Source organism: Saccostrea echinata, unplaced genomic scaffold (genome assembly GCF_033153115.1).
Source record: "Saccostrea echinata isolate AGI-Se365-2 ecotype Australia unplaced genomic scaffold, CSIRO_AGI_Sech_v1 ptg000003l, whole genome shotgun sequence".
NCBI classification, from domain to species: Eukaryota; Metazoa; Mollusca; class Bivalvia; order Ostreida; family Ostreidae; genus Saccostrea; species Saccostrea echinata.
Window position 1 is genome coordinate 11,286,159 of NW_026889752.1, and position 27,875 is coordinate 11,314,033.

Genomic DNA, 27,875 nt, shown 5'->3' on the forward strand with positions numbered 1-27,875 from the left:
TTACAATTTCATACTTTGAATGTTCATAAAATTGCATTGTAAAATCAACAATTCAGAAAAGGGAGTTTCTTACAATGGTAAACCTCTCCACATCATCTCTGCCTTGTTCTGCCTTTCCAGCCACCAGCATGAGTTTACTCTGGAGTTCCTGGAGCTCCTTATACTGGTATCTCCTTGGAAGTCGAGACCCTTGTTCATCTTTCTGGACATGCAATTGCAGGACATCATCTATTGTCTACAACAATATAATCATGATACTAGTAATGAAACAAATATTTTTGCTTTTTTTTTTTTACTTTTTCTTGTTTTCCAGTAATTCTTAATTACCATTTGAACTAAATATTTAAGTTCAATGACATTGCATGATCAAGAAAAAGACAAAAAAGAAAATTGCAGAGGAACGAGATGCAAATTTTGAAATAATTTAACATATTCAATTTAGTAGCAGTGCATCTGTCTTGCATAAATATCAAAGTTAATGTTGACAACCAAAAATGTGATCACACCAAAATATTGTGTTGTCAGTAAAAAAACATGAGGCAACTTGACAATTTTGAAACAAGCACAAACAATTTATTGAAACAACTTATACCTAATTGGCATCCACATCAATTATCAAATAAACCTTTAAATTATAATGAAGATAAACGTCAATATGTTGAATGTCGATGAAAAAATGCCTTACAAACATGCAAATGAGACACTATATTGTTTTAGACTTTACATGCATCAGAGGCAGAAACGACAATATCAATTAATATATATTATAGGAAGTTGTTGACAAGTGCTAACAGTCCCATCACAATTTACAATGTACATGCCTTTAAAACGTCGTAATTTTTATCAATGGATGATGAATTTGGGGCTTTCGCACTCTCACATATGTCTATTAGTTCTTATACTCTTTAATGCAATTGACAAATACGTTTAACATTCTAATCTGAATTGAAATCGGCATGTTTTGTATTCTCTGCTACCTCATGTTTTCCCAGTCAGACGGCCAAAGACACCTTTAATTTGGAGAGTTCCAGTAATGGAAATAGAATATATTGCATGGACAGATGCACAACGTAATTCCTATATGACATCCCAAGCTTCCTTTTCCAGTAGCATAATAAACGGCATGTTATGTGTGCATTTAGTATTGGTAAAAGTAAATTGCACAGCACTATATGATTACAATAGCTCACAGCAACATCTCCTTAATGGGAAAAGTCATGCTCTTTGATGGAATTTAAATTAAGATTTAAACTCATACAAAGACTATGATCATTGTCTTGTTGACTTGTATTCTTTAGAAAATAATTTTAAACACTTTTACCATGGTTACTTGATATATAAGTATATACTATTAGATAAAAAAAAAATACATGTAACAATTACCCAGGTTGATCTTACAGTCTGATACATGTATAACTTACTGGTTTTTCCTTGTGGATATCTGGGTCAACCTTTCCTACCATATATATTCCTACAGAGTTGATGGCCTCTGCTTGTTTCATGGATGTTACTTCTACAGAGCCCTGGGCAGATTTTACCTCTTTTAACCATTCTAAATGTCTGCTTGTATCTCTCTATAAAACAAAATAGTTTTCATCTCTTTAAATCTTTACTAGCTATTCAAGAGCTTTATTATAGATCATATGTTATAGAACTGGTGGAGGTGGGGTGGGGTGGGGGGGGGGGGGGGGAAGGTGTTTTAAAATTATTTTCCATTTTATGTTGATTTCTATAAACAAAGAACATATATAGGGTAATCTCTTTTTGTTTTCCCAAATAGGTTTATGTTTCATGAAAAATGACATAAATATCTAATATAAACATGATAAATATGACAAAATCATTTAAATATGTTAACTTTTGAAAACTGAATTGGAAGTAGATAGCAGAACAATACTTATCATTAACATTTCTTATACTGGAATGGGCCTTACTAGTTTTGTTGGCAGATGTGGATCAGCTTTGAGCTCTTTCCAAACAAGCTGGCATTTTTCCAGGAGTTTCAAATAATCACACTGGTCACCCAAGTTGAAAATCAATGGAGCATATCCAGTAGTGGCAGCATGAAGACATTTGACCTTTGCAACCTCCAAGTCACCTTCACCAGCCGAGATACTGGCAAGGTCAACAAACACCTTCAACTCCTTCAGACCTGAATAACAGAATTGAAGAAAAATAATTTGCATTCACTGAAGTATTTTAGTTATGTAACTATATTACATTCGCTTTTGTAATGTATAATATTGTGGAATTATTTAAATTCTATTTTAATAAACAAAAACTTTCATTAAATGTATACTCATGCTTATAAGCTAAAAAATAACCAGCTAAATATTAAATAGAATCTTTGTTTAAGCTCAACTTGCTTTCCATTGACTTTCTCAGCCAGTTAATGAGTTGTTTACAGTTGATGAATTCCTCAAGACATTTTGCATGTTCTTCCCTCATTCCTCTCAAAACATTACATGCATCAATTAACGAAGTGTCAAATTCACTCATTTTTGTTTCTGCTCCTTGAACCTGCAATTTTGTCAAAATATCAGAGCACTGACAGATTACAATGAGTTCCCTACAAATCATTCTACTTCAAATCAAACAAGAGGCCCAAGGGCCTTGAATCGCTCTTCTGATAAACTGTACAACCTATCACTTCTATATGAAGCCTCTAAGTATCCTGTATATTCAGACAAAGCCATGAAATTCCAAAGGTAGGTCATCATGACCTAAATTTTAGATGAAACACTCTGAGAACCCAAGATGATTCTAAGCCAATTAGTACCTGAGACTAGGTCATGGTGACTAACTTATTACTTGTCATTCTCTAAGGACCCAAGATGCATCAACTAAGTTTGATGATTCTAAGCCAATTACTACCTAAAATATTTTTAAAATTATAACCATAAAATTTCAAAAATAGGTCACAGTGACCTACTTTCAGATGACATACTTTGAGGACCCGTGATGCATTAACCGACAAAGTTTGATGATTCTTAGCCAAATAGTACGTGAAATATTTAAATAAAGCCATAAAATTTCAAAAATAGGTCACAGTGATCTCCTTTTCAGTCGACTAACTCTGCAGACCCAAGATGCATCAACTGACAAAGTTTGATGATTCTAAGACAATTAGTACCTAAAAATATTTAAATAAAGCAATAAAATTTCAAAAGTGGGTCGCAGTGACCTACATATCAGTCAACTTGCTCCAAGGACTAAAGATGCATCAACTGACAAAGTTTGATGATTCTAAGCCAAATAGTGCCATAAAATATTAAATACAGCCATGAAATTTCAAAAGTAGGTCAAGGTGACCTACTTTTCAGTTGTCATATTCCAAGGACCCAAGATGCATCAACTGACAAAGTTTGAAGATTCTAAGCCAATTAGTACCTGAAATATTTAATTAAGGCCATAAATTTTCAAAAGTAGGTCACGGTGACCTACTTTTCAGTCAACTTACTCCGAAGACCCAAGATGCATCGACTGACAAAGTTTGATAATTCTAAGCCAATTATTACCCTAAATATTTAATTATAGTCATTTAAATAGAAAAGTAGGTCAGGGTGACCTACTTTTCAGTCGACCTACTCTGTGGACCCATGATACATCAACTGACAAATTGTGATGATTCTAAGCCAAATAATTCCCTAAATATTTGAATAAAGCCATAAAATTTCAAAAGTAGGTCACTGTGACCTACTTTTCAGTTGACGTTTTTTGAGGACCCAAGATGCATCAACTTACGAAGTTTTATGATCATAAGCCTTAAAATGTCCAAATTCAGCCTCTAAAATGCTTTGAAATTGAATGCCTGCAAAGTTCAAAAAGTAGGTCACTGTGACCTACTTTTTAATAAATATGTTTTATGGCCCCAAGATGCATCATCTTACAAGATTTAATGATTCTAAACCTCTCAGTATTCGAATTAATGACCTAAATTGTTTCGAAAAAGATTAGCCATAAAATTCAAAAAGTAGGTCAAGGTGACCTACTTTTTAGTTGACACACTCTGAGGACCCAAGATGCATCAACTAACAAAGTCTGATGATCACAGGCCTTAAATTGTTCAAAATATGCCTCTAAATCATTCTGAAAAAGAATGGCCGCAAAATTTTAAAAGTAGGTCACCATGACCTACTTTTGAGTCAACATGATATGAGGTCCTTAGATGCATCAACTGGCAAGATTTGATGATCCTAGTCCTTGGTCAACTTTGAAGTGACCTTGAGACCACGCCCTTTGCCCTAGAGTTATTCTTCGTGCAAATTTTAATCTACAACATATCCTCATCCTTATGCATTAAGTTTGGTGATAATCTGCCTAGTGGTTCTTGAGAAGAAGATTTTTTAGCAACCAGTACTTTTGTTTCTATTTTCCTAATTATCTCCCCTTGTTTAAGGATTACAACCCTTGTTTTAGTATAATCGGGAGCCCTTGGGCCAAGGATACCCTGTGACAAATTTGACAATAATTGGCCAAGGGGTTCTTGAGTTATGGCCCATATTCTAAAAAGTTTACGCACACCACACAAATGGCCATAGCATTAGCTCTTTGAGCCTTTGGCTCAGAAGAGCTAAAAACATACAGTTTATGTGTATCTTAAAACCTGACAGAGAGTCACTAAATTTTTTACTGAAGTGCACTCTTAGTAGTTTGAGCTGCAGATTAGGAAATTGGAAGAGTCAGAATATATATATTCTGGACAAGGATTTATGCAAACTCATTCTGACCTTGACCTTTTACCTATAAACACACTGGCCAGTGGGAGAGAAAGTATAGTATCTAGCCAAGTAAAAATAGAAAAGCAAACAGATCACTTATGACTGAGGTCCAAATTGCCTATTCAAATGAAGGATAACAGTTTCAAGGATGGACAAGATCTTTTTTGTGAAATAGTACAGCATTATTTTAGGTTGAGTAAAAAAACACTGATTTATTATATTTTGTTAAATAGATGCAGAGAAAAATGTAAATTTTTCTGTTTAAAAATCTATTACATGTACTTCACAAAATGCTTCATACCATTTTGTCAATCATCTTGACTGGTTCAAAGTCTCCCTTCAGTTCATATTCTTTGACAACTTTTAAAATAACATTGGCACCATAGACACACTGCTCCAGTATTCTGTGCTGTTGAAATTGTCGGATCCTCTCCTTTATCCAGTCCTTGTCATTTGTCTTGCCAATGGGTAGATATGAAAGTTGTTCTTCAAGATTATCAGCAGGAATGTTTCCAAAGTATTGCTGAAACTCTCTAAAAGTGATATCTCCTGAGGCAATTTTCCGACCAAGACCTAACCAGGTGTGCTTAACATTCTGCCATACATTTTCCACCACTTCTTCAATTGTTAAAGGGCTTTTCTTCTTGGCCTCTTCTCTCTGACCTTGTTTTATCCACATGTTAAAGAACAAAACACCCTCCGACATCCTAAACATAATTATTTTTCCTTTATAAGCAAACTGATTTTATGGAAACATCAAAATAACGAAATTTATATAAATTCTATTTGGCAACAAATTTTTAGATATCTCAAAATTTAAAATAATAATCTTACTTTATTTTTCATTAAGTATCCATATTTGAAATTCTTTAATTGTCATAAAACTTAAGTTGTTCATGGTACATTTTGTATTAAATGCTTCCCTAACATACTCGGAGTCAATTTGAGGTAACTGCACATTCGCTATGTACTCTTTAATGAATTTGTTATATAAATATAGCAAATAACGGATATAGCAAAGTAATTTCACAGGTCCTCAGGACTTTGCTATAACCGAGTTTTATTGTAGATTTATTTTGTCCCCTGTTTATTCCCAAGTCAAGTTTTATCTGTCTTTTTTTTCTACTGTGACCCCATACCAACCTGGGGGCCAATTCTACAAATTGTAATCTACATTGTACACTATATGTAAATGCCAAGTTCAAGATATCAAGTTCACTAATTGTAAACCTTCCGTTCTTTAGAGTTGGAATGTATTCACAAGAATTTCCCCCATATTTTCCCTTATAAAGCTTTAACCCCCTATTGCCCCCACCCTTCAAAAACCCAAGAAACTTATATTCTCAACAAAACAGTATATTTTAGCTACTTTATTACTGTCACTTCTTTTTTTGTGGGGCCCATTTTTTTAGTTTGAGGAAAAAATATTGGTTTGAGGGGATTTGATTTTGTTGTTGAAGAAAAAATGTGGCAGATACTTAAGTATTTTTTAAAATTATATTTAACATTTCACAGGAGAAATGAATTCATGGGTCTCTTCATACCAGGAAAACAACAAAAACTCAACTGAACCCAATAAAAATTAGTGACTTCACAGTATTTCTTAATAACATTAATCTTGTTGGAAATGACTATTTGAATAAACTTGAATATCCTTTACCCAAGGATGCTTAATTTGTAGCAAGTTTGATTGAAATTGGTCCAGCTGTTGTGCAGAAGCAGCTGAAAATTTGAAATAGTGAACAGCTGACACCTGACAGACAGATGGACAACAGATACTCTTTGATCAAAAGAGCTTTATACTTGAGATTTTCACTTATGATATGGCTGTACCTTTTCAAATGAGGAAGGATGTCTAGAACATCGGGGGGCAGATTAAATATATTCACAACAGGATCATAGTTATCTATGTTTGACACTTTGTCTAAAGTTGCAGGTTTGCAGACCTCCAAAACTTTCATCCTCTCAATATTTGTTAATGATTCCATCTTCTTGTCAATTTCACAAAGGTCAACTGTAATTAAAATATATAACTATTAAGAATTATATCTATACATGTATGCATCATTGACAATAAGCCCAATACATATGTTTATTTATAACCTAACTAATGAACAATTAAATGTACATGTACCAATCCTGTTCTCTTAAATAGGTTATGAGGTCAAAAATAGCAATACAATCTGAAAGGTCATATCATAGAGGCTGGTTAAATACTAGGCTTGATTTTATTCTGTTTTAGCTCACCTGAGCTAATGCCTCAAGTGAGCTTCTTCTGATCAGAGGCAGTCTGGCTTCTGAGTGAAAGGGATTCAAGTTTGTTCAAATAAAGGGCCACATAGGGGAGATAATACAGAATTAGTAAAAATTTGATGGCATCTTATAAAAATCTTCTTCTTAAGAACCACTTTGCCAGAAAAGATGAAACATGTGAAAGTTTCATTAAATAGTGTAAATTCAAATTTGTTCAAATCAAGACCCTCGGGGCTAAGGTTGGGCCACAACAGGGGATTAAGTTTTACATAGGAATATCTTGGAAGAATCTTCAAAGATTTTTCTTCTCAGGAACAACTAAGCCGTGATTAGTCAATTAATATATAAGCATCCTTTGGAAGTGTTGATTCAAATTTGTTCAAATCAGGACCCCTAGGGGTAGGGTGGGACCAGGGGATCAAAGTTATATGTAGGAAGATATAGCCTAAGGAAATATCTTTTAAAATCTTTTCATCAAGAACAGCAAAAGTATGATTATTAATATAAAAGCATCCTCAGATAGGGGGTAGGGTGGGGCCACAAACAGGTCAAAGTTATACATAGTGTAGGAATATATAGGAAATATCTTTAGAAATCTTCTTCTTAGGAACAGCAAAGTCATGATTAGTCAAATTAATACAAAAGTATCTTTAGATAATGTAAATTCATGCCATTCAAATCTTGACCCCTTAGGGTAGGATGGGGCCACAACAGGGGATCAAAGTTATATATAGGAATGTATAGGAAATATTTTTAAAAATCTTCTTTTCAAGAAAAGCAAAGCCAGAATTAGTCAAATAAATACAGAAGCATCCTTTGATACTGCAGATACAATTTTGTTCAATTAATGAGTCCCAGGGATAGGGTAGGGCCACAATAGGTCAAACTTTAACATAGAAATATAAAGGAAAAAAAATCTTTAAAAATCTTCTAAAACCATGCTTAGTTAAAAAAAATATGGAAGCATCCTTAGATAGTGTGAGCCCCTTGGGGAGGGTTGGGACCACGTACATATTTAACTTTTCAAAAATGAACTGATGTCTGAGATTTTCTTTCGCTAAAGTGCTCAGGTGATCGATGTGGCCCATGGGCCTCTTGTTGAATATAAAGTGATCAAGCATAGCATGTAACCTATAGTCAAAGATAATGCTCAAAGTCTTGTGAAAAAAAACAAACTATGTAAACCATGTCTCTTTTGGGGCAAAAGTTCCACTCTCAGATGGACAAATGAATGAGATTTAATGTCTCCTTGCTCCCTGGCTTTCACGAAACCAGAGGACAAAAAAAAAAAAAAAAATTACAGGTAGGCACATGACTGTATTACATGTACATCATTACATTTATATAAGTATTTTATTACCTTTAAAATGTTGACACTGTTGTACAAAGATGCCAACATTTGCTTGAACTTCCTTGACCTTTTGTATTTCTCTGCATCTCAGTTTTATTGTCTGTAAAACTAATTCTTCCTCCAAATCAGTGTTCTTTTCACTCTTCCAAATAATGTTGTTTAAGCAATAGAATGCATCCTTCCAGTTGTCAATCAGTAAAACGTCCCCAATTTCTATCTCTCCAGTCAACAATTTATTCAGAGTGAGCTGAAGTACTGAGGTTGCCTGCGTGAACTGCACTTGACATTCTTGAGATAGAACTCCGCTTTTTTCTTTCTGATCTGTATGAAAAAGCAATTAAACTTAAAGGCTTTGTGTGACTTTTTGTGTGAATTTTGCTTCTTGACAATTTTTAAAAAGTAGATCATTCGCAACTTCACAGACTCTTTAAGTAGGTCATCAGATTTAAGGTTCACATTTATAGTCTGAGATTTTTAGAAATATTTCAAGCTTAACAAGGCCAACTTTAAAATAATGTTTGCTTGCCCTCTGCTGACTCAGGATGAAAGAATTCAGTCGGTAGGTAGGTGGGAAAAATTTTTTTCAAAGAAAATTTCAAAATCAATGCTGAATTTTCAAAATCTATTTTCTGGAATGCATAAAAAAATAATTGCTTCCTGGAGGTTAAAAAAAGTTTTGAGTCGGGCCATTTTTAGCCAGTCGGTCGGGAGTCTGACAGAGGGTAACCAAACATTTTTTTAAAGATGGCCCAATATAGAAATTGCTGCAAAGTTTTTTTTTAATGTTTAATTTTGAATAAAACTACAATTATAAAAATTCCCTTTAAAAAATATTTCACTATAACCATTTTTTTTTTTTGCATGCAGTTTTTGAAGTCGAAGACATTTAACAAACACCCACGTATCACATGCAAAAATATCTTGATAATTGGAATTTCTATTCAAGGGGGATACTTACATTTTATTTTTTATAATTTTTACTTATGACTTACGTACACAATCTGTTGATGTAATTTACCTGTTGTGGTTACAGCAATAGAAAATTAGATAATTCATACATGTTAACCTACTGTGATGAAAAAGAGGGAGATTCAGACCTCAAAAGAGGTATAGTAGCATCATGCGCGATGTTTTATGCTTCGATTTTGAGATGTAAAAATTGCCTTTTATGACCACTACAATGATAAAAACTAATATCAACTGTGATGAAGTAAACAAAAAACACCATTGACTTAAATTATATGAAGAAATATATTTCATGCTCATCATAATAGATGGCTGCTTAGCCTTTTGAAGAGAGATCTTTATTGCTATAGCCTGGAAGCAATAAATGCCATTGACCATTTTGTTCTCAAATCAAGCAAATGATGTCATATAAGACAATTTAGATCTAAAACTAGTTTTTATTTCGATCTTTAAACAAGATTTGTATTTTCCACAATCATTGCAATGTCTGAAAACAAAAGTAGAGTTGCAAAAATAATAACATGAATGCTTAGCCTTTTCATCTTTTTTAAACATTTTATGACTTAAGTCAAGTGTTTTCATCCAAATTCTAGAATACTAGCTATCTCTCCCTTTTTCTCGGGTGTTACTAAATTGCAGAAAAAAGAACAGAACATAAAATATGACAAGTATAATGCTGTTTTACGCTTCTAGAAACAACATACTTTTTATTAATTGTTCTACTAAATCAAAATTTTATTTCATGGCAATTTCCTTATTTTCGACTTACAAACCATGTCCAGAAAATGTTTAAAAGGCTTCCATGTCAGCGTGAAATTAAGAATGTCCCTTGGCTGGGCTTTACAGAGATGATTTTTTCCCCAAGATTCCTCAAACTTCCTAGATAACATGCTTCCTAATTTGAGAGCTCCTCTTCCATAGCGTACATTTTCTTCACAGATACAACCTTCGTCTAAGGCCTGTATCAATGAAAAGCAAATGAAGTTCAGTACTTATATTCAAACATAACTTAATTCAAAAAGAAGGAACTTTTAAAATTGCTACATATGTCTCCTACAGTCTTTTATACATATCTATAATCTTGGGCTATACCTTTTTTGAAAATGATCTCCATAGAAAAGAAAATCAATCAGTTTTGAAAAAGACATTGATATTCATTTTATCCTCATATGAATCCTAATTATCCTGATCTATAAGGCACCTAAAGAACTGATGGTCAGAGAGTGTTCTCTAGAAGGTTGTCATAGGAAATAATGTCTTGTAAGTTTACATAAAAATTTTTAAATATCATTGAATTCATAGAAGGAAATAAATTAAGGTACCACCAGAATGTCAGATTCCCTATAAAAGTAAATTGATTTTACAGTACTAGTGAATCTGTAGTTTACACTGTACTTATAAGGGTAGTACATTTTCAAGAGAAGTCTGTGTATATTGAAATATGAAAACACAACAGTCCAATATTTCATTGATGGGAACAACATAATATTTTTGGGAATTAGTAAAAATAGGAAGTGTTATAACTTTTTCAGTATAATTTTATCTTGGAAACAATTTGTAAAGGTACAACAATGCTTTTTAGTGGAATTTACTTTAAACCACTACACATGAAATAGGTGCATAAATTTAGTGTTAAAATCACAAGTCATATCATTTGAACAAATAAATACTATATATCTCTAATGTAGATGCAAAGATCATGGAAACAAAAAAACATTTGAAAAGCTCAAACTATTACCTAGCCAGTAAGACAATACCTGATTTACAAATTGTCCAAGTATTTCTTGCACAGCAGGTGGGTACAGCTGATCAGCATCATTGAAGTATAGAGTAATTAGATGCTCCTTGACAAGTTTTGTCTTCAATGTAAAACAAGAGGCCCATGGGCCACATCGCTCACCTGAGTAACTTTGGCCATGCTGTTCTTTACCAGATTTCCCCCCTTTTAATATACCTATTGTGGCCCCGCCCTACCCCAGGGGAACAAAATTTGAACAATTTAGAATCTACACTACCTCTGGATGCTTCCAAATATGTCTCAGCTTTATTGGTCCAGTGGTTCTTGAAAAGAAGATTTTTAAAGATTTTTCTTATATATTTCAATGTAAAACTTGGATTCCCTATTGTGTCCCGCCCTACCCCCGGGGGTCAAGATTTGAATAATTTAGAATCTACACTACCCCAGGATGCTTCCTTATAAGTTTCAGCTTTTCTGGCCCAGTGGTTCTTGAGAAGGCCCAGTGGTTCTTGAGAAGAAGATTTTTAAAGATTTTTCTTCTGTATATCAATGTAAAACTTGAATTCCCTATTATGGCCCCGCCCTACCCCCGGGGGTCATGATTTAAACAATTTAGAATCTACACTACCTCAGGATGCTTCCATATAAGTTTCAGCTTTTCTGGCCCAGTGGTTTTTGAGAAGAAGATTTTTTAAGATTTTTCCTATATATTTCAATATCAAACTTGGATTCCCTATTGTGGCCCCGCCCTACCCCCGGGGGTCATGATTTGAACAATTTAGAATCTACACTACCCCAGAATGCTTCCATATAAGTTTCAGTATTTCTGGCCCAGTGGTTCTTGAGAAGAAGATTTTTTAAGATTTTCCTATATATTTCAATGTCAAACTTGGATTCCCTATTGTGGCCCCGCCCTACCCCCAGGGGTCATGATTTGAACAATTTAGATTCTACACTACCTCAGGATGCTTCCATTTAAGTTTCAGCTTTTCTGGCCCAGTGGTTCTTGAGAAGAAGATTTTTTAAGATTTTTCCTATATATTTCAATGTCAAACTTGGATTCCCTATTGTGGCCCCGCCCTTCCCCCAGGGGTCATGATTTGAACAATTTAGAATCTACACTACCCCAGGATGCTTCCATATAAGTTTCAGTATTTCTGGCCCAGTGGTTCTTGAGAAGAAGATTTTTTAAGATTTTTCCTATATATTTCAATGTCAAACTTGGATTCCCTATTGTGGCCCCGCCCTTCCCCCGGGGGTCATGATTTGAACAATTTAGAATCTACACTACCCCAGGATGCTTCCATATAAGTTTCAGCTTTTCTGGCCCAGTGGTTCTTGAGAAGAAGATTTTTTAAGATTTTTCTTATGTATTTCAATGTCAAACTTGGATTCCCTATTGTGGCCCCGCCCTACCCCCGGGGGTCATGATTTTAACAATTTAAAATTTACACTACCCCAGGATGTTTCCACATAAGTTTCAGCTTTTCTGGCCCAGTGGTTCTTGAGAAGAAGATTTTTTAATGACCCCACCCTATTTTTGTCTTTTCTTGATTATCTCCCCTTGTAAGGGGACTTGGCCCTTTATTTTAACAATTTACACTCCCCTTCACCAAAGGATACTTTGTACCAAGTTTGGTTAAAATTGGCCCAGTGGTTCTTGAGAAGAAGTTGAAAATGTGAAAAGTTTACAGACGGACGGACAGACGGACGGACGGACGGACGACGGACAACGGGTGATCAGAAAAGCTCACTTGAGCTTTCAGCTCAGGTGAGCTAAAAAAGCGAACAATTACACTTTCAATAACAATACTTGCAACCAAACACCTGAAAGCACTGTACTCATAATTCTAGTAGTAGGAAGGCTTCAATTTCATCTATGTTTTCTGTTTTTCTGATAAACAGAGGTTATAAAAAGACTTATAAAGCAATTATAATGTAATATGATTACATCTTAGACATCAAAAAAGATCTTGAGATACATTCAACATTTTAGTCAATTAAGGTATGTCACTCATGATATGTTTTACCGAGGATTTTTTGAGAGATATATTTTAGATAACTACACACATAGCATGACTCAAAATTGCAAAAAAATGTGGGGGGGGGGGGGGGGTCAATGTGCATTTTTCTGAGTAAGGGTACAATAAACTTGACCTTTTTGCACTTAAATTGTAACTTTTAGGTTAATACATGTAACTTTAACCTTTATAATATTTTACTAAATGTAATCATGTAAATAAATATAGTCCTTTTTTTTTAATGTAAAATAGTTTGAATATTTATTATTGAAAAAATCATGCAAATTAATGAATGTAAAGTATTGTGTGACCTTTTCGCACTAAAAAATATCATTTTTGGGATATTAAAGATCTAGATAGGCAATAAAATATTTTCTTGTATCAGGCTTTTTATGACTTAAGTGCAGATCTGTTGAATGTATTGTGTAATTTAAAATAATGAAAGAAAAAGTTGGGATTATGCAGTGATGTAAATTTTCAGATAATTGGTCAAAATGTGTGATTTTCAGGCAAAAAACTATGTAAATTTTATCTTAACTTCTTAAATATATTTTCATTTTTTGGCAAAGTCTGCTGAGTGAATGTGTAAAATTTGTTTTAAATTTAAAATACTATTGGTACTTGAGACCTATATTTACAGACCCTAAAACATGCTCTTACCCCACATGCACGCTGCACGAACAGTATATGCTCGCTACATGATCTGCACGAAACGCTGCACGGTATACACGAAACGCTACACGCTTTGCATGAAACGAAAAGTGCACAAATTTCACACACTTTTTTGGGGCTGTAGCATGTTTCAGGGTCTGTAATATTCCTAGCATATAATAACGAAAAATTCTCCTAGTATAAATATGTAGGGCTAAAGTTCCAAGATATTAAATCAAAGAAATGTGTAGATTTGAAGAATTTTCTTCTAAATATCCTTCCACCAAAAGAAATAATAGTCCCCTATAAATCTTGTTTCTTTACAATTTTGTGAGCAGTTTTTAAATTGAATATTGTATAATTTGCATTGTTAAATTCAAAAATGTCAAAAAAATTGAATTGTATAAATAAATAGTTTTGATGTTAGAGGTTCTGACTAAACTTCTCTCAAAAGCTGACCAAGTGACATCTACCTTAAGCTTGATTTCAATATTCTCTGTATTAGGTTCAGCTCACCCCCACCCCCAACCTTACACAAGATTTTCATACTTTTCATTTTATTTTTTCAACCTAGGGTAATGACTGTGACAAATACAAGGAAAAAAACTTTTAAGTCAATGCATCCAATACTTAATTTCTAGAAGAAAAAAAAACTACTCTGAAAATTTCTCTTCTGTTTTTACATCTTTGTCCCATTTAGGGATTGCAATCGCAGACAAAATGATGCACAAAAAATTCTCAAAACAGTGAAATTTTTCTAATCAGGATGTTGTGGAATCTGAAATCTCATCTATTACAACGAAAACTTCATTCCTCTGGGTAAAATCAATTGTTTAAAATATTGTCTTATCCCAAATGTTGTCTAATTGGGCAAATTTCTAGGGAACCAGTGATGCCCGGATTAGACAAGTTTTACTGACTGTATTGTCTTATTTTTATTGCTTCTTAATCAGTAGTTTCAAATGTTCAGAATTACGTATAAACACTATAATCTGAAAAGATAACAGAGGACATTTCAAACAAATAAATCTAGAGAAAGCAATAGCTCAGCTGAATGACTCAAATTAGGTAAAACATAGACAATTTAAATTACAATTTATTTTAAATTTTGAAGACTGCCAAATTTGAATTAAGCCTTTTGCACATTCAGTTAGCAAAACAATTAAATTTACTTTTAATTACTGTACCTTTTTATCTAGCTTTTCTTGTAGGGTGTCTTTTAATTCACTCATCAAGGCATCTTTAATGGAACTATTGGGAATGTTCATCGACAGAATCTTGCTCCATACCTTTAACAGTTGGTTTGGTTTTAACATATTTTATTGTAGTTTCTAATTACAAAGGGATTGGACACAAGTTCTAAAAACTTATTATGCCCTCTCCCTTCATTTCAGTTTTAATATAACAGTTAAAACTGAAGATAAACAAAACATTGCTTTCCCCCTTCTTATTCCAAATAGTGCCCTCATGTTTTTCACATTATATTAAAACATTGTCAAATATTTACATTTCCTGTTGTTTTTTTTTTACTAAGCCAACTATGAAGTTGATTTTAATGCCATTTTTGTGTAAATATACATGGAGAAATGCAATAACTATGCATGAATAGAATATGTTTTGTAATCAAATATTCATACTGTAAATTAAACAATATTTTCACAATCAATTTGGCTGAAGAACACGATAGCATGTATTATGATGTCACAATGATGCGACAGAAATATAAAAAAAAAAAAAACATAACGATATAGGGCAGCAAAAAAATTCAAATATTGCATGTATTTTTGTTGGTTTTAAAGCTTTAAAATGTAAATATAAGAAATGTTTTTCAGTGTGTGAATGTTAATGGTGTGCAAATCACACAGACTTGCAATTAGGCATATTTTTCTTGAAGCACTAGTGAGCATCATGAAATATGCACCTGACTTGTCAGAATCAAGTAGGCTAAATGATAATTCGAGCTCAAATAACCTGCATAAGAATTACTGTAGAAACACAAATTTTGGTGGGGACAAAATTTCATTCTTTTGTCATCTAAAAAAGGTTTCGTGGGCATAAAATTTCATTGTTTCGAAAGTCACCCTATTCAATATATAGTCATATAAAAATTTCATGTGGAATTTAATTTCGCTGATAATGGTTTACAACGAAATTTAATCCCCAATGAATATTTCTGCTTTTACAGTAACAGCAAAGTAAACTTTAGTGTATTCAATGTGGATTAAATATATTTAATTTCATGTAAGATGAGTTAGTTCTGGTTAAAGAACTAAGTACGTTACGTATTATTCGAAGGCCAACAATTTTTTGTATTTTGATATACAAGTTTGTAAAAATATAACTACTATGTACATGTAGAAGAAGATTGGTAGTTTTCATATCTGCATAACAAAATTTCGCAAGTACGTTGATTAGAGGTATTCACATGATTTAAACATCCGTTATTTCCGGAAATTGCTATTTTTTCCACTATTTTTACAACAAATTCCCAAAATTGAAGTAGTGCACACTCCTCGAGCAAAATAAAACATATATATTTGAAAATAATTTGATAAAAGACAAGCAAAAATAATGGTAAGAATTTGCTCGAGGAATGTGCAGTATGTTAATTTTGACATTTCATGACTATTTCCGGTGGCGGATACCGAGTTAGTCGAGGGGCGATTTCTTATCTAGGAGTTACAATAATGATGTATTTCGTGTAATAATGTTAAAAAATAAATTTATCATTGATTGACTATATTTATATTGCTCATACAAATATATTTTTCATGAAAATAGCATAAAAGCTAAAAAAAATGTTTATAGAAATGACAAATTGCAATATTGTTTTATACAAATAAGCCTTACACTTGATAAATGCTGCCAGGAAGAAGGGAAGAGATCAATTTTAATAATATACTTAATAAAAATGTTCAGCTAACAAATGAAATTACTAAAAGTATTACTGCAGAAAAAATGCTTAAATCCTAGCCTTTATTTTATTTTGCTACTTAAACGGCCTAGTTGACGTCTGCATGTATGTATATGAATTACGCAATAAACTCAAAGATGACGTCACAATAGGTCCCCTTGCAACACGAACATTTTTTGGGAAGGGGGGGGGGATAAATTCCCAATCTTTTGGATGCCGTTTGTCAGGACTGATCAGATTAATTAATATTCTGAAGTCTTGTATTTTCAGTCATTTATACAAGTGCACGGTTGATGTTTCAATATATTTTCAGATTTTATAATTCCACGCACAATATAAGCGTGTTGCATCTGCAAAAGTTCATATTGTAGACATTTGCCTGCCGTTTATATTATGCATATAAAAACAAAGGCTCATATTTCACCTAGTAAAATTTATTTTTTTCCCGTATATTCTACTTAAGATCATTCCACATATACCAGATTTGTAATTTCTTATCTGTCGAGGATCCAGTGACGTTAAAAGAAGACTGGAATGAGAAAGCGACAGAAGGTCCAAAAAAGAATTTCTGCAAAAAAAAAAAAATTAATGAAAAAGCTGTATCAGACGAGGGGTTCACTTTTCAACAAGGTTACCTGTCACTAAATTATTTTACACCATTACGGCGGTGTATGTGCATCACACAATTTAATATAAGTACTGTGGAACAAAATTATCTGTCAGTGTGAACAAGTCTGAAAACAAGTAATTTATCAGGCACGAAGAATCAGGGGAGCAGGACCCCTTCCCACTTTTTTCCAAACTTTGAAAATGTTCATTCCAAGGCTACCCCTCCCCCCCCCTCCCCCTCTTTTTGCTGTAGCATAGGTAAAGTTAAGGAATTTAGTGTACTGGGGGAAAATTGGTTGTGAAAAAATAATTGTGAAAAAAAGTTTGAACTTTCCGTGACACGGGCCCTCAGTTTTTAAGGTCTCATCCGAAAGACCCGAAACTTTCACTTCAAAGTGGGTCGCCCGCGTGGCGCAGTGGTCAGAGCGTTTGCTCTAGAGTGGCGGAGGAATGAGTTGATCCTTACATCTGAGATTTGAATCCCACTGCTGGACGTGGAGATCAGTCCTTCGGATGAGACCGTATAAACCGAGGTCCCATGTCGCAGTAGGTGCTGGCACAAAAAAGATCCCTCACTGCTCAATGGCCCTAAGTGCAGAGTATAGCTCAAAATTTTCAGCTCTACACCGGCAAGTGGTGGCGTCTCCATATGAGTGCTACCTATATTTTATCGACTTAGGTCCACAGGCACTTGTTTCGTATACAGGGCACCCCTACTTATAAGTAGGGTGCCCTGTACATGAAACAAGTGCCTTTGCTTAGGTCGGTCGCGGTCGTGATTTGAACACACGACCTTCCGATCACGGAGCGAGCGCTCTACCTGAAATGGATTGAAAAGCAGGCATAAAGGCCTAGGATCTTTCTTCCCATAGGTTTGGTATCGAAGGCTTACAATACTTAATAAAAGATAGGCTCTCATATTGATCAAAACTTTAAGCAACAAAATCGAAACTTCAAGCAACAAAGTCGAAACTTCAAGCAACAGTATTTATCTATAATTATATGTAGTATTAATTTTAAAAAAGATCGTAAATGTGTTCTTCAAAGAAAGTAAATGTTTATGCATGTTTATTTTAATTCATTTTATTTATTTATTTATTTTTAAGCTATACTAAGTTGGTGAAAAAAGCCTCAATAAATTGCTAAAGAAAATGCGATAGAAAATTACCTATGCCAGCTATCCAAGAGAAGTGCTGCATCTCTACCAGCTTGTAAAGGGGTGGGGGTGGGGGGTGGGATGAAATTTGATTCGTGCATTTGAGAAGGACCATCCAGTGACATATAAAATTATTAATCGAATGACAGTACTTTTTTCAGTTTTTTTTTTTTAAACTTTCTCAGATGACAAGACAGAAACGTTTTAAACACATTTTGTTTAGATGAATTCGTGAATGAGACTGCGACTCGTTGGAAAAAGATGGGCTGGGGAGTTTGCCCTTTCAATGTTATCTATTAATTAAAATTTTAAATACTTTTCGAAAATATCTTTAATGCTTTCTCATAAAATTTCATAGGGAATCTGACATTCTATAAAGTAGTGTTAAAAGTTTTAATGCAATCTTAAAATCAAACCAAGTAATTCGCATAAAAAATATTGTCTAGCTTTTAAAAATCAAAATTTTGCTTGAATTAGAATAATCAGATACTTATAATAAACGTACTATTAAATATATGCGTTACGCATCTCTCTCTCTCTCTCTTGTTTTAAAATCATATAAATTAATCTTTCATTTGAACGTATATTGTCGGACCCAAAAACCAAACTGTTTGTCTGAGGCCGTTATTTAATCCATCGATGGGTCAACAAAACTCATTTTCCCATATATTAGTCAATAAATGTTTTGTTATACCTTTGTATCTTGTGCTGGCTTTCATGATGTAAATTAACTTAAACCACACTGTGTTTAAACTTGGTCAATTTCGTCACTGTCGAACACCAACGAATGCAAATGAGATTTAGCTGATCCCGCCCACAATTTTGACGTGAGCGGTCTAGTTTCTCATCGACGGGTCAAATATCTTACTCCGCAGCCAAACATCGATTTTTTTTATGACCATTCAGTACAACATTGGAAAGGTGTATAGATGTATATAGAAACCAGTTTCTAAGGTTTTACAAAATTTTGTGTTGTACTCTGAAAATCTTCAGAATAAACTCTGAAAATATCTCAAAAGCGATTTGTGCATATGTGTATAAATGATAGAGGCTGTATTCGAATGATTAAAACTCTGTATCAGACAAGGGCGTTCCGTGAGAAAATGAATTTTCTGTAAAAATCTTAACAGAAACTTTGAGTTGGTAAGGTCAGGGAAAGAGAAAGGCGCTTCATGGTAGCTGATCTTGTAAATGCACAGTTACGCGGTAAAATAATAATAATAAAAAACATGGACAAACAAAATTATGCTACTGGTACGATTGTTAGCAAAATAAATTAAAATTGATAGAGAAACGTTTTTAATAAGTGGCTATTGGGCCAAACTCTGTGAAATGTAAAGGGAGAATTTTTTTTAAAAACACCATAACGCAATGTTTTTTGACGTTATAATGCATCTCCGGGGTTACCAAAACATGTAAATTTTAAAATTAAGTAAATTGATTTTTGTTAAGTCGAATGGAATGGAACTTCACACATCAACAAAATAAATATTTGATATAAAAATGTGTTCTTTTTTAATATTTCTTGAAAGTAATATAACGTACTTTCCAACAACCCTCGTATTTGCGTAACGTCGCTAGGTTGACGTCATAACGTCATAGTGTTATTTTCCAAAGAAACTCTCTATATTCAGATAGCTTTGTAGGAAAATTGATTTGAGATAATTACAAAAATTAAGCTGAATTTAAAAGAGGACATCTTAGACATGTTCCAAAAAAATCTTCATCAGATTTGGGGACAGGGCCGATTTTGGTCCATAACGTACTTTCTTCTTTGATTATCAACAACCCAGTATGAATCGGCCCTAAAACTTATTTCTCTATCACTTCTTTTAATCATTTTATTTTAACTTACTTCAAGATCTGCTTCAACAGATGGATAGAATATAAATCTGTTCAACCAGTCATTGATCAATCCTTTTTTTTCATTAAGTGTTACAAGATGTAGTCTCTCACTTTCCATAGAATTCCCCTCTTTACTGGTTCTTTCGATTAGCTGTTCATAGACTGCTAGGGCAACTACAAAAGCCTCAGTTGCCCATAAAACAATACTGGTCCTGTCTCTGTGATGAGAATTTGCCATACTTAAAACATCTGCTCCAATTTTAATGCACAGGTATGCTCTTGTTAGCTGATCCTGGGAACTAAAAAGATTTCATTTAATTAAGTTTAAGTTGTTTGCCACAAGCTGAATATATAGATAGTGATGTTTGACACTCAACAATGAAAACGACTTACCTTATAAAGTCACAATCATTTACTTAAAAAAAAACTTGCTCTGCACTCATCCAGAGAATCTAGGTCATATAAGTAGCAGCATCCATGGTAGCAAGTCTTATAGCATGCATAAGATCCCAAAATGCATTATACATGCAGGCAAGTATGATCTACTGTAGACATGGACATTGTACTTACTTGAAAATGGATCTGCTTCAAAAACTTTAATTTACCTGGTAATTCACCTAGAAAATATACTAGGTCAAATACAACATCAGATGCAAATCTGGTAGTGTACAGGATGCATTAGCCATGCAAGCTTGGCCAAGGTATGACATTAGTTACTTGAAAGTGGAAATGCTCTATTACTTAACACTGAGAGGTAACCAAAAATTTTAATGAATTATTTTTATGCATGGCATGGACTTGTGAAGCAACTTTTTTTGTACAACTTTCATAAGTTATTCAACATGAATAAACTTGTGATAGAAAATATGACACAAGTATTAAATTATAAGCAAACACAACCCATGCAGATCCTTCTGTGGAAATGTCCTATAATGGGCAATTAAAATAAACTTACATATTTTCAAGCTCACAACTTTTTCGCATTTGCTCAGCAGCAACTTCAAGACAGTCATAAGCTATCTGTAAAACAAACACAATATTAATTTTTCTTTTTCATTAAGATCTCATCCAATGATAATCTGGCAACAAAGACATGGTACTATTTCCCTCTCCAAAATCATTAAATTTATACATATATAAGTGGATCAGTTCAAATTTCTTGACTGTACATGTATTTAGAGTATCATTTAGGTTTTTTGAATTTTTTTTTTTGAAAACATTTTTTCATGTTGTTAAATTCAATTTATGAAATTTTTCAATGGTGAAATACGGTAACTTTTCCACTGAATAAAAGCATTATATTTGAAAGTGATACTTTTCCAGTGAAAAATATCAAATGCTACAGAAATAGCATTTGGAAAGAATTTCACAGAAATTTATATCAAATTGATGGCAGCTTATTCATCAAAATCAAATAAACTGTATTATGTTTTAATTTGGTGACTCTATACTTGTATACCAAGTTTTATATAAATTGTTCTGAAACTACAGAATTCAATATTTCAATTTTGGTAACCATGACAACATCCTTTTTTTTTTAAATTGTTCAATCCTAGAAAAAATTCAGATGAATATAGTTACATACCTTTTTCTTTGTGTCATTTTCAAAGTAGTCTGTACGTAAAAAGAAATACAGTGCAGCCATTACAACTTCTGGAGGCAGCAGCTTGGTTTTGACAACAGTTAGTTTTTCCAACTTTAGCACAGACACAAAGGATCTTGACAAGTAAAAGTCTATTTCAAACATCGGTGCTAAGGTTTGAAGAATAATCTCAGGGTCTCTGTAATAAAAATAAAGATACTATTAAATATGCCTATCACAGCATTTCAAATTCAATTTGACTGATAGCCTAGGATATAGCAATCTCTTTTCTTGCAAGAATCCTTAAAAACTTAACAAAAGTGGTGTTCAAAGTGTATCCACTATTAATTAATTGTTGTTTTGCATTTAAAAGTGCTCACACAACACTTTGGTTAAGGAGTTGAGGCCATTAAACTTGGGAAAATTATACATGCATGTCATTGAACAAGTTTTGGGAGAAATTGGGGAATCCAACAAATAAAAAAAAGTTTTTAAAAAACTGTTCATCACCATTTGATTTTCTGGTGTTTTATAATCAACTTTTTCATAGAAAATGACAATTGAAGAAAGTAACAATTTCTACTCTGGCATTGGGAATAAGGAAATCAATGGAGCCAATTACAAACCATTGAGAGCCCTGTTTAAAGTCCTCCAAATTTATTTCAATAAGTGCCACTGATTGAATAGTAAAGAAAATCATAAAAGAAAAAAAAATAAATAAAAATGATACTTAAAATATCTGGGGTGTTTCCTCTAAAATCAAAGAAGAGGAGGGGTATCTGATCTACATGATAAACAGAAAACATTACAGAACTTCATAAATGATCATCATAATAAAGGCAAAACCTGATAAACTGAAAAAATGATAAAAGATGCATACAAGTTAATCAGAAATATAACAAGAGGCCCATGGGCCACATCACTCACCTGAGAACTATGGCTAGGAAAATAGCAAAAATCAGTTCAGTATTGAAAAGCTTAATGCATAAGTGCTCCCGACCTACCCCTAAAAGGGGGGGGGGGGGGTGTTATGATTTGAACAAAACTGAATTTACACTAACTAAGGATGCAGGCTTACACATTTCTTTGACTAACTGTGGCTTTTTGTCCCCTACAATTTTGAACTTTCATTATGGTCCCATCCTACCCCTGGGGGTCATGATTTGAACAAATCTGAATCGATCTACACTATCTGTGGATGCATGCTTCCATATAAATATGACCAATCACATCTTTGCTATTCTTGAGAAGAGAATTTAAAAAAAAAAATTCCTATGTATTCCTATGTATTGCTTTGATCATCAATTGTAAACACACCCTATACCCAGGGGGTCATGATTTGAATAAATAAGAATCTCTACCTCAAAATACTTTCAAATAGTTCAGTCGACTGAATGGTAACTGAAAGATCACCGAAAAGTCACGGGGAAGGATCTTTTCAGTGACCTTTGGCTCAGGTGAGCTAAAAATTTTCACACAAGTTATGATATGATAAATCAATATGATATCATGAGATATTGTAAACGTATGGGTTTAAGATGGGATATTTCATTTAAACATTTCAAACTTCCTTGAAATTTTTTCTCATTGCGTATCATTATCATATTTAAATAGTGATTATTGCACTCTGTTATCTACTAAACGACCAGGACACTTTGCATTGCATGAATTTGAAAAGTAACACTAAGAACATGAAAAATATATGTAATTTTCATACTGGTTTTATAATTACCATTTTATAAACAAAATATAAATACATACACACTCCACTTGGTTTTTCCTTTCAAGTAATCCATTTCTATTTCCAAGCCATCTTTTCCCCACCAGAGGGGCTTCACTGCATTATGATCCACTCTCTTGGTCATGGCTTCAAAAGGACGACATTTCCCAATCAAAAAGTGGTAAAGAGGAAGACTACACAGCCATGTAGGATCGTCTGAAGATTTCACACTTTTGATGAACTCTAACAATCCTTTTTTAACCCTCCTGGATAAAAATAAATAGTTTTGTTATTTCAATACAAGTTGTATTGATCAAGTGTAATTTCTTTTAAAAATCTTTTTCAGTCTGAGATAAAAATAACTATTAGGCTACATAAATTTAATTCTCTGGTTCTCAGGTCAATTTTCTCCAAAACAGATGTGGCAGGGAGGTTTTTTATTTATCATTTTATTGGCGATAAAGTAGATGAGGGAGGTATTTTTTAATACCAGAATTTTCTATAAAATAATGTTAAAAATTCTCTGTTCCTTATAGATATACTTTCCATGTCTGATCAATAGGTTTCCATTATCCATTTCTTATCAATGTGTTAACATTGTAAGCATTATCTTTGAATGTATTTTTAAACGAAATAGCCAAGACTCTTTGAAAATGGCTACCGGAAGTGATATTCGTGTACTAAACTACGAGAAAATGAGGGCAGAACTTTTTTTCCAGATTGGTCTCCGTATTACCTACTTTTTATTTTATCAAAAATACGATAAAATTTGGAATGCGGCTACCTCAAAACAGATGCGCGCAAGGCCTGAAAACCGTAATTCCAATTTTATATGGCCTTAATATAATTGCCCATTAATGTGCACATGTCCCTAAAGCATATGTTAGATAAATATAACCATGCAAACAAAAAAAATTTCAATTTAATACAATATATTCCATCTAATTCTAATCCCTAATTCATGCTTTGTAAACTGAGGAGGAATAGAATGTAGCTGTCTCTACATGCCTTCCCCATTTCAAGTAAGGAGCAATTAAAAATAAAATTTAAACTTTAAAATGATAACAAATAGTGTTGATACTAATTTAAAATAATTATTCATCAAGATCTCCACCTTATTTTTATGGATTTGATACACAGCTCTAGAGACTCAGAATAAGGAGCTGATCCATACATTGTGGGTTCAAATCCACTGGGGGATTTGAAGATTAGTCCTTCAGACGAGACCGTATAAACCGATGTCCCATGTTGCAGTAAGTGCTGGCATGAAAAGATCCCTCACTGCTCAATGGCCTTGAGTGCCAAGTATAGGTATAAATTTGCAGCCCTCCACCGGCAAGTGGTGGAGTTTCCATATATTAAGTGAAAAATTCTTAAGAGGGACGTTAAACAACAAACAAAAATGAATGGCCTGAGTGACTCAGGTGACATAAAAAAGTTACTCAAACTCTAAGGTCAAATATGTTCGTACCCAAAGAAAAGTACTGCCACAAAAAATATACATGTGAAATATGAAAGCCATTCAAATATTTATGGCAGATTGTCTAAGATTAAAATTTTTGCAGACAGAAAAACTAACAGACCCAAAAATTTATGCAAGAAATTCTTTTACTATAAATACCAAAAAAACCTCTCATGATTATCTATTACAGTATTAAAAGCATTATGTTGTCCTAAATGCAATTTCAAAAACTTACGGAATAACTCCCTGGAAACTTTCCTTAAATTTGTCATACATTGGACATTTCATTTCCTCAAAATCTGCTTCAAGAACCAGACTTTGAAACAAGGCATTCTTGTTTTTTGCATCAAGTGGCAGCAAGTATTCTTCCGCAATCACAATGATACCAATGGCAGAAATCAGATCAGGCTTTTTTTCCAGTTCATCTAATTTGGGTTTCAGATCTTCTATCCACACCTTCAGAAAGAATTAGAATTCAGAGATTAGGGGATAAAAAAAAAAAATATTGCCATTTACATATATTTTACAATTATTAATCAAAATCTCTTAATCCTTAAAAAATTAGTCTTAATGTTCATGATCTCTGTCTAGTGCATGACAAGTTTAATCACTGCATGGTACAAGTTGTATAAATGAACCTGCAGTCACTGATAGGATGCATGCATAATTAAGACACTAAAGAATAATTCAATTCTGGTTTAAAATGTCATTTGAATGGGTAGAAAAATTTGTTTAAATTGTATAACCTGTGTTGACTATATCATAATGATTTACATCAAAAACGCATTTATCTACTTGAGGTCATATTTAAATTTGTACAATTTGAAGGCATTTTCATAAGGAAACAAGATGTGTTTGTGAAACACTGATGCCCCCATATGACAGTTCATTGCAAAGTTTAAAGTTTCTCAAATGCAAGTCAAACTACAATGTCAAGAGGTCAAAAATGTTAACCCAAAGTAAGGACTTGTCACAAGGAATACACATGTATATGAAATATGACAGTCCTTGCAGGCACCAACTATTCAGAAATTTTGGTCAAGGCTAAAGTCTTCTAATGTAGGTCAAACTCCAAGGTCAAGGTCAAAAATGTTGGAAGCCAAGGGAAGGCCTAATGTCAAATGGAACGCACAATTGAAATATGAAAGCCCTTCCACTAATCATTCAAAAGATTAAGGCCAAGGTTAAAGTTTTTCAAAAGTAGATCAAACTCCAAGGTCAAGGTCAAAAGACAAACAAAGTTGATACCCATGGGAAGGTCTTGTCATAAGGAATACACAATATGAAAACCCTAGCACCAGCTTTCAAAAGATATGGCCAAGGTTAAAGTTCCAGATTATAGGTCATGAGGTCAAAAATGTTGGTAATTAAGGGAAGGTCAAAAGGAAGATACATACGAAATATGAAAGCCTTACTTCCAACCATTCAAAGATATTGCCAGGTTGAAGTTCTTCAAAAGTGGTTCAAACTCCAAGTCAAGGTCAAAAATGTTGGTGGCAAAGGGAAGTTGTCAAAAGGAATACACAGAGTCATGCGAAACATGAAAGCCTTAAATTCAGCCAAACAAAAGTTATAAGCAAGGTTAAAGTTTTTGCAGACAGACAGCAAGATGGATACACAGACCAAAAACTATATGCCCCCAATTCTATAATAACTGGGGCATAAAAATCTTTTTAACACTTAGTGACATTTGATTTCATGTATGTGGAGTAAATTTAAAAACTACCCAAGCTATACTTGAATGTATAACCTGGGTTGGAAAAATTTACACTTTTTAATAAACCATGAAATTCATAAAACATAAACTGGCCAAACTCAGGCTATAAAGTTTATCTTGGGTAGCTATAAAATTCATTCTTTAAAGATAAAGGAGCCCTGTTGTTATTATTCAGTTTTCTCCTAAATCAGACACTGCTATTCTTCATATGAATAATTGCTTACTACTTCTGCACCAAAAATGGAGAAAAAAAGTCTCAATCACCTTTCCAAGAAAAGTTTTGAAGTCTTCTTCAAGTGTCCACTTCTTACAAGAAATGAAAACATTTTTATGTAGACCTGCATACAACATCTCCATCTGTCGTAACATGTCTGCTCCTGTAGTATCCCATCCATGTACAAAGAAATGTTTCCATTTTGGAAAGAAATACTTTGCAGAGAAAATTGCATCTTTTTCCATTTTCTTTTCATATGAATCATATCCAACCATTGACTTTAATTTTTGAAGGAATGCTTTCTCTGGCAAGGGATTCAGAATTCCATCATACTGCATCCATAAATCTGAAACATGTTTTCATTTTAAATAAACATTTCATTGAAAAATTTTCATTTTCATTTAGAATTAGTTTAAATTTATTTATTTTCCCTCAGATTGAAATGTCGCACTTTCATTGGTTTACACATGCAGTCTAAATTTCTATGTCAGGAAGGTGACAATTAATATCCGGCTATATGGCAGACACGTTGCTTTTACATTATGATACTCATTTATTACGGGAACCACTTTCCATAATATACTGAAAGGAAAAAGAAAAAAGGGTAAACTTTTGAGGTGAAATAATATTATTTTTCCCCGAAAATGCTCATTATCTTCAGTGTCTCCCTCGTGCATCTGTCACAGCCTCTATTCTCCTTTGCATGGAGCTCATCACTGTTTATCCTTCAAATAAGGATATTATTCAACCCTTTCAACAAGGCAGCCCTTAGTTGAAAGAGACCAGCTTGTGAATTTCAAACCCTATCATCCACTTAGTCCCACAGATGTTCAATGAGAAAAAGATGGACATTACAGAGACCAGTCGAGTTGGTAAATGATTGTTTGTGAGAAAGTCTTGTCAAAACCTGGCTACATTAAGAAGGGGGGAAACACACCGAAAACATTAGGCAAAT

The 27,875-nt window shown here is 33.4% G+C and overlaps 1 protein-coding gene across 1 annotated transcript in view; it reads right to left on the minus strand.

Annotated features, from left to right (window-relative positions):
- The window catches only part of LOC133178577 (E3 ubiquitin-protein ligase rnf213-alpha-like), a 137,730-nt gene that overhangs the window by 106,822 nt on the left and 3,033 nt on the right, over nt 1–27,875 (minus strand). The window contains exons 3-18 of the mRNA XM_061313290.1: nt 26,971–27,266; nt 25,225–25,445; nt 23,569–23,793; nt 21,811–22,006; nt 21,181–21,245; nt 20,236–20,524; nt 14,889–14,990; nt 11,049–11,150; nt 10,061–10,250; nt 8,335–8,646; nt 6,555–6,735; nt 5,023–5,428; nt 2,367–2,520; nt 1,935–2,152; nt 1,422–1,574; nt 74–235 (exon numbers count right to left, since the gene is read on the minus strand). Coding sequence (XP_061169274.1) covers nt 74–235; nt 1,422–1,574; nt 1,935–2,152; nt 2,367–2,520; nt 5,023–5,428; nt 6,555–6,735; nt 8,335–8,646; nt 10,061–10,250; nt 11,049–11,150; nt 14,889–14,990; nt 20,236–20,524; nt 21,181–21,245; nt 21,811–22,006; nt 23,569–23,793; nt 25,225–25,445; nt 26,971–27,266 — 3,272 coding nt within the window. The remainder of the gene's footprint in view (nt 1–73; nt 236–1,421; nt 1,575–1,934; nt 2,153–2,366; nt 2,521–5,022; nt 5,429–6,554; nt 6,736–8,334; nt 8,647–10,060; nt 10,251–11,048; nt 11,151–14,888; nt 14,991–20,235; nt 20,525–21,180; nt 21,246–21,810; nt 22,007–23,568; nt 23,794–25,224; nt 25,446–26,970; nt 27,267–27,875) is intronic.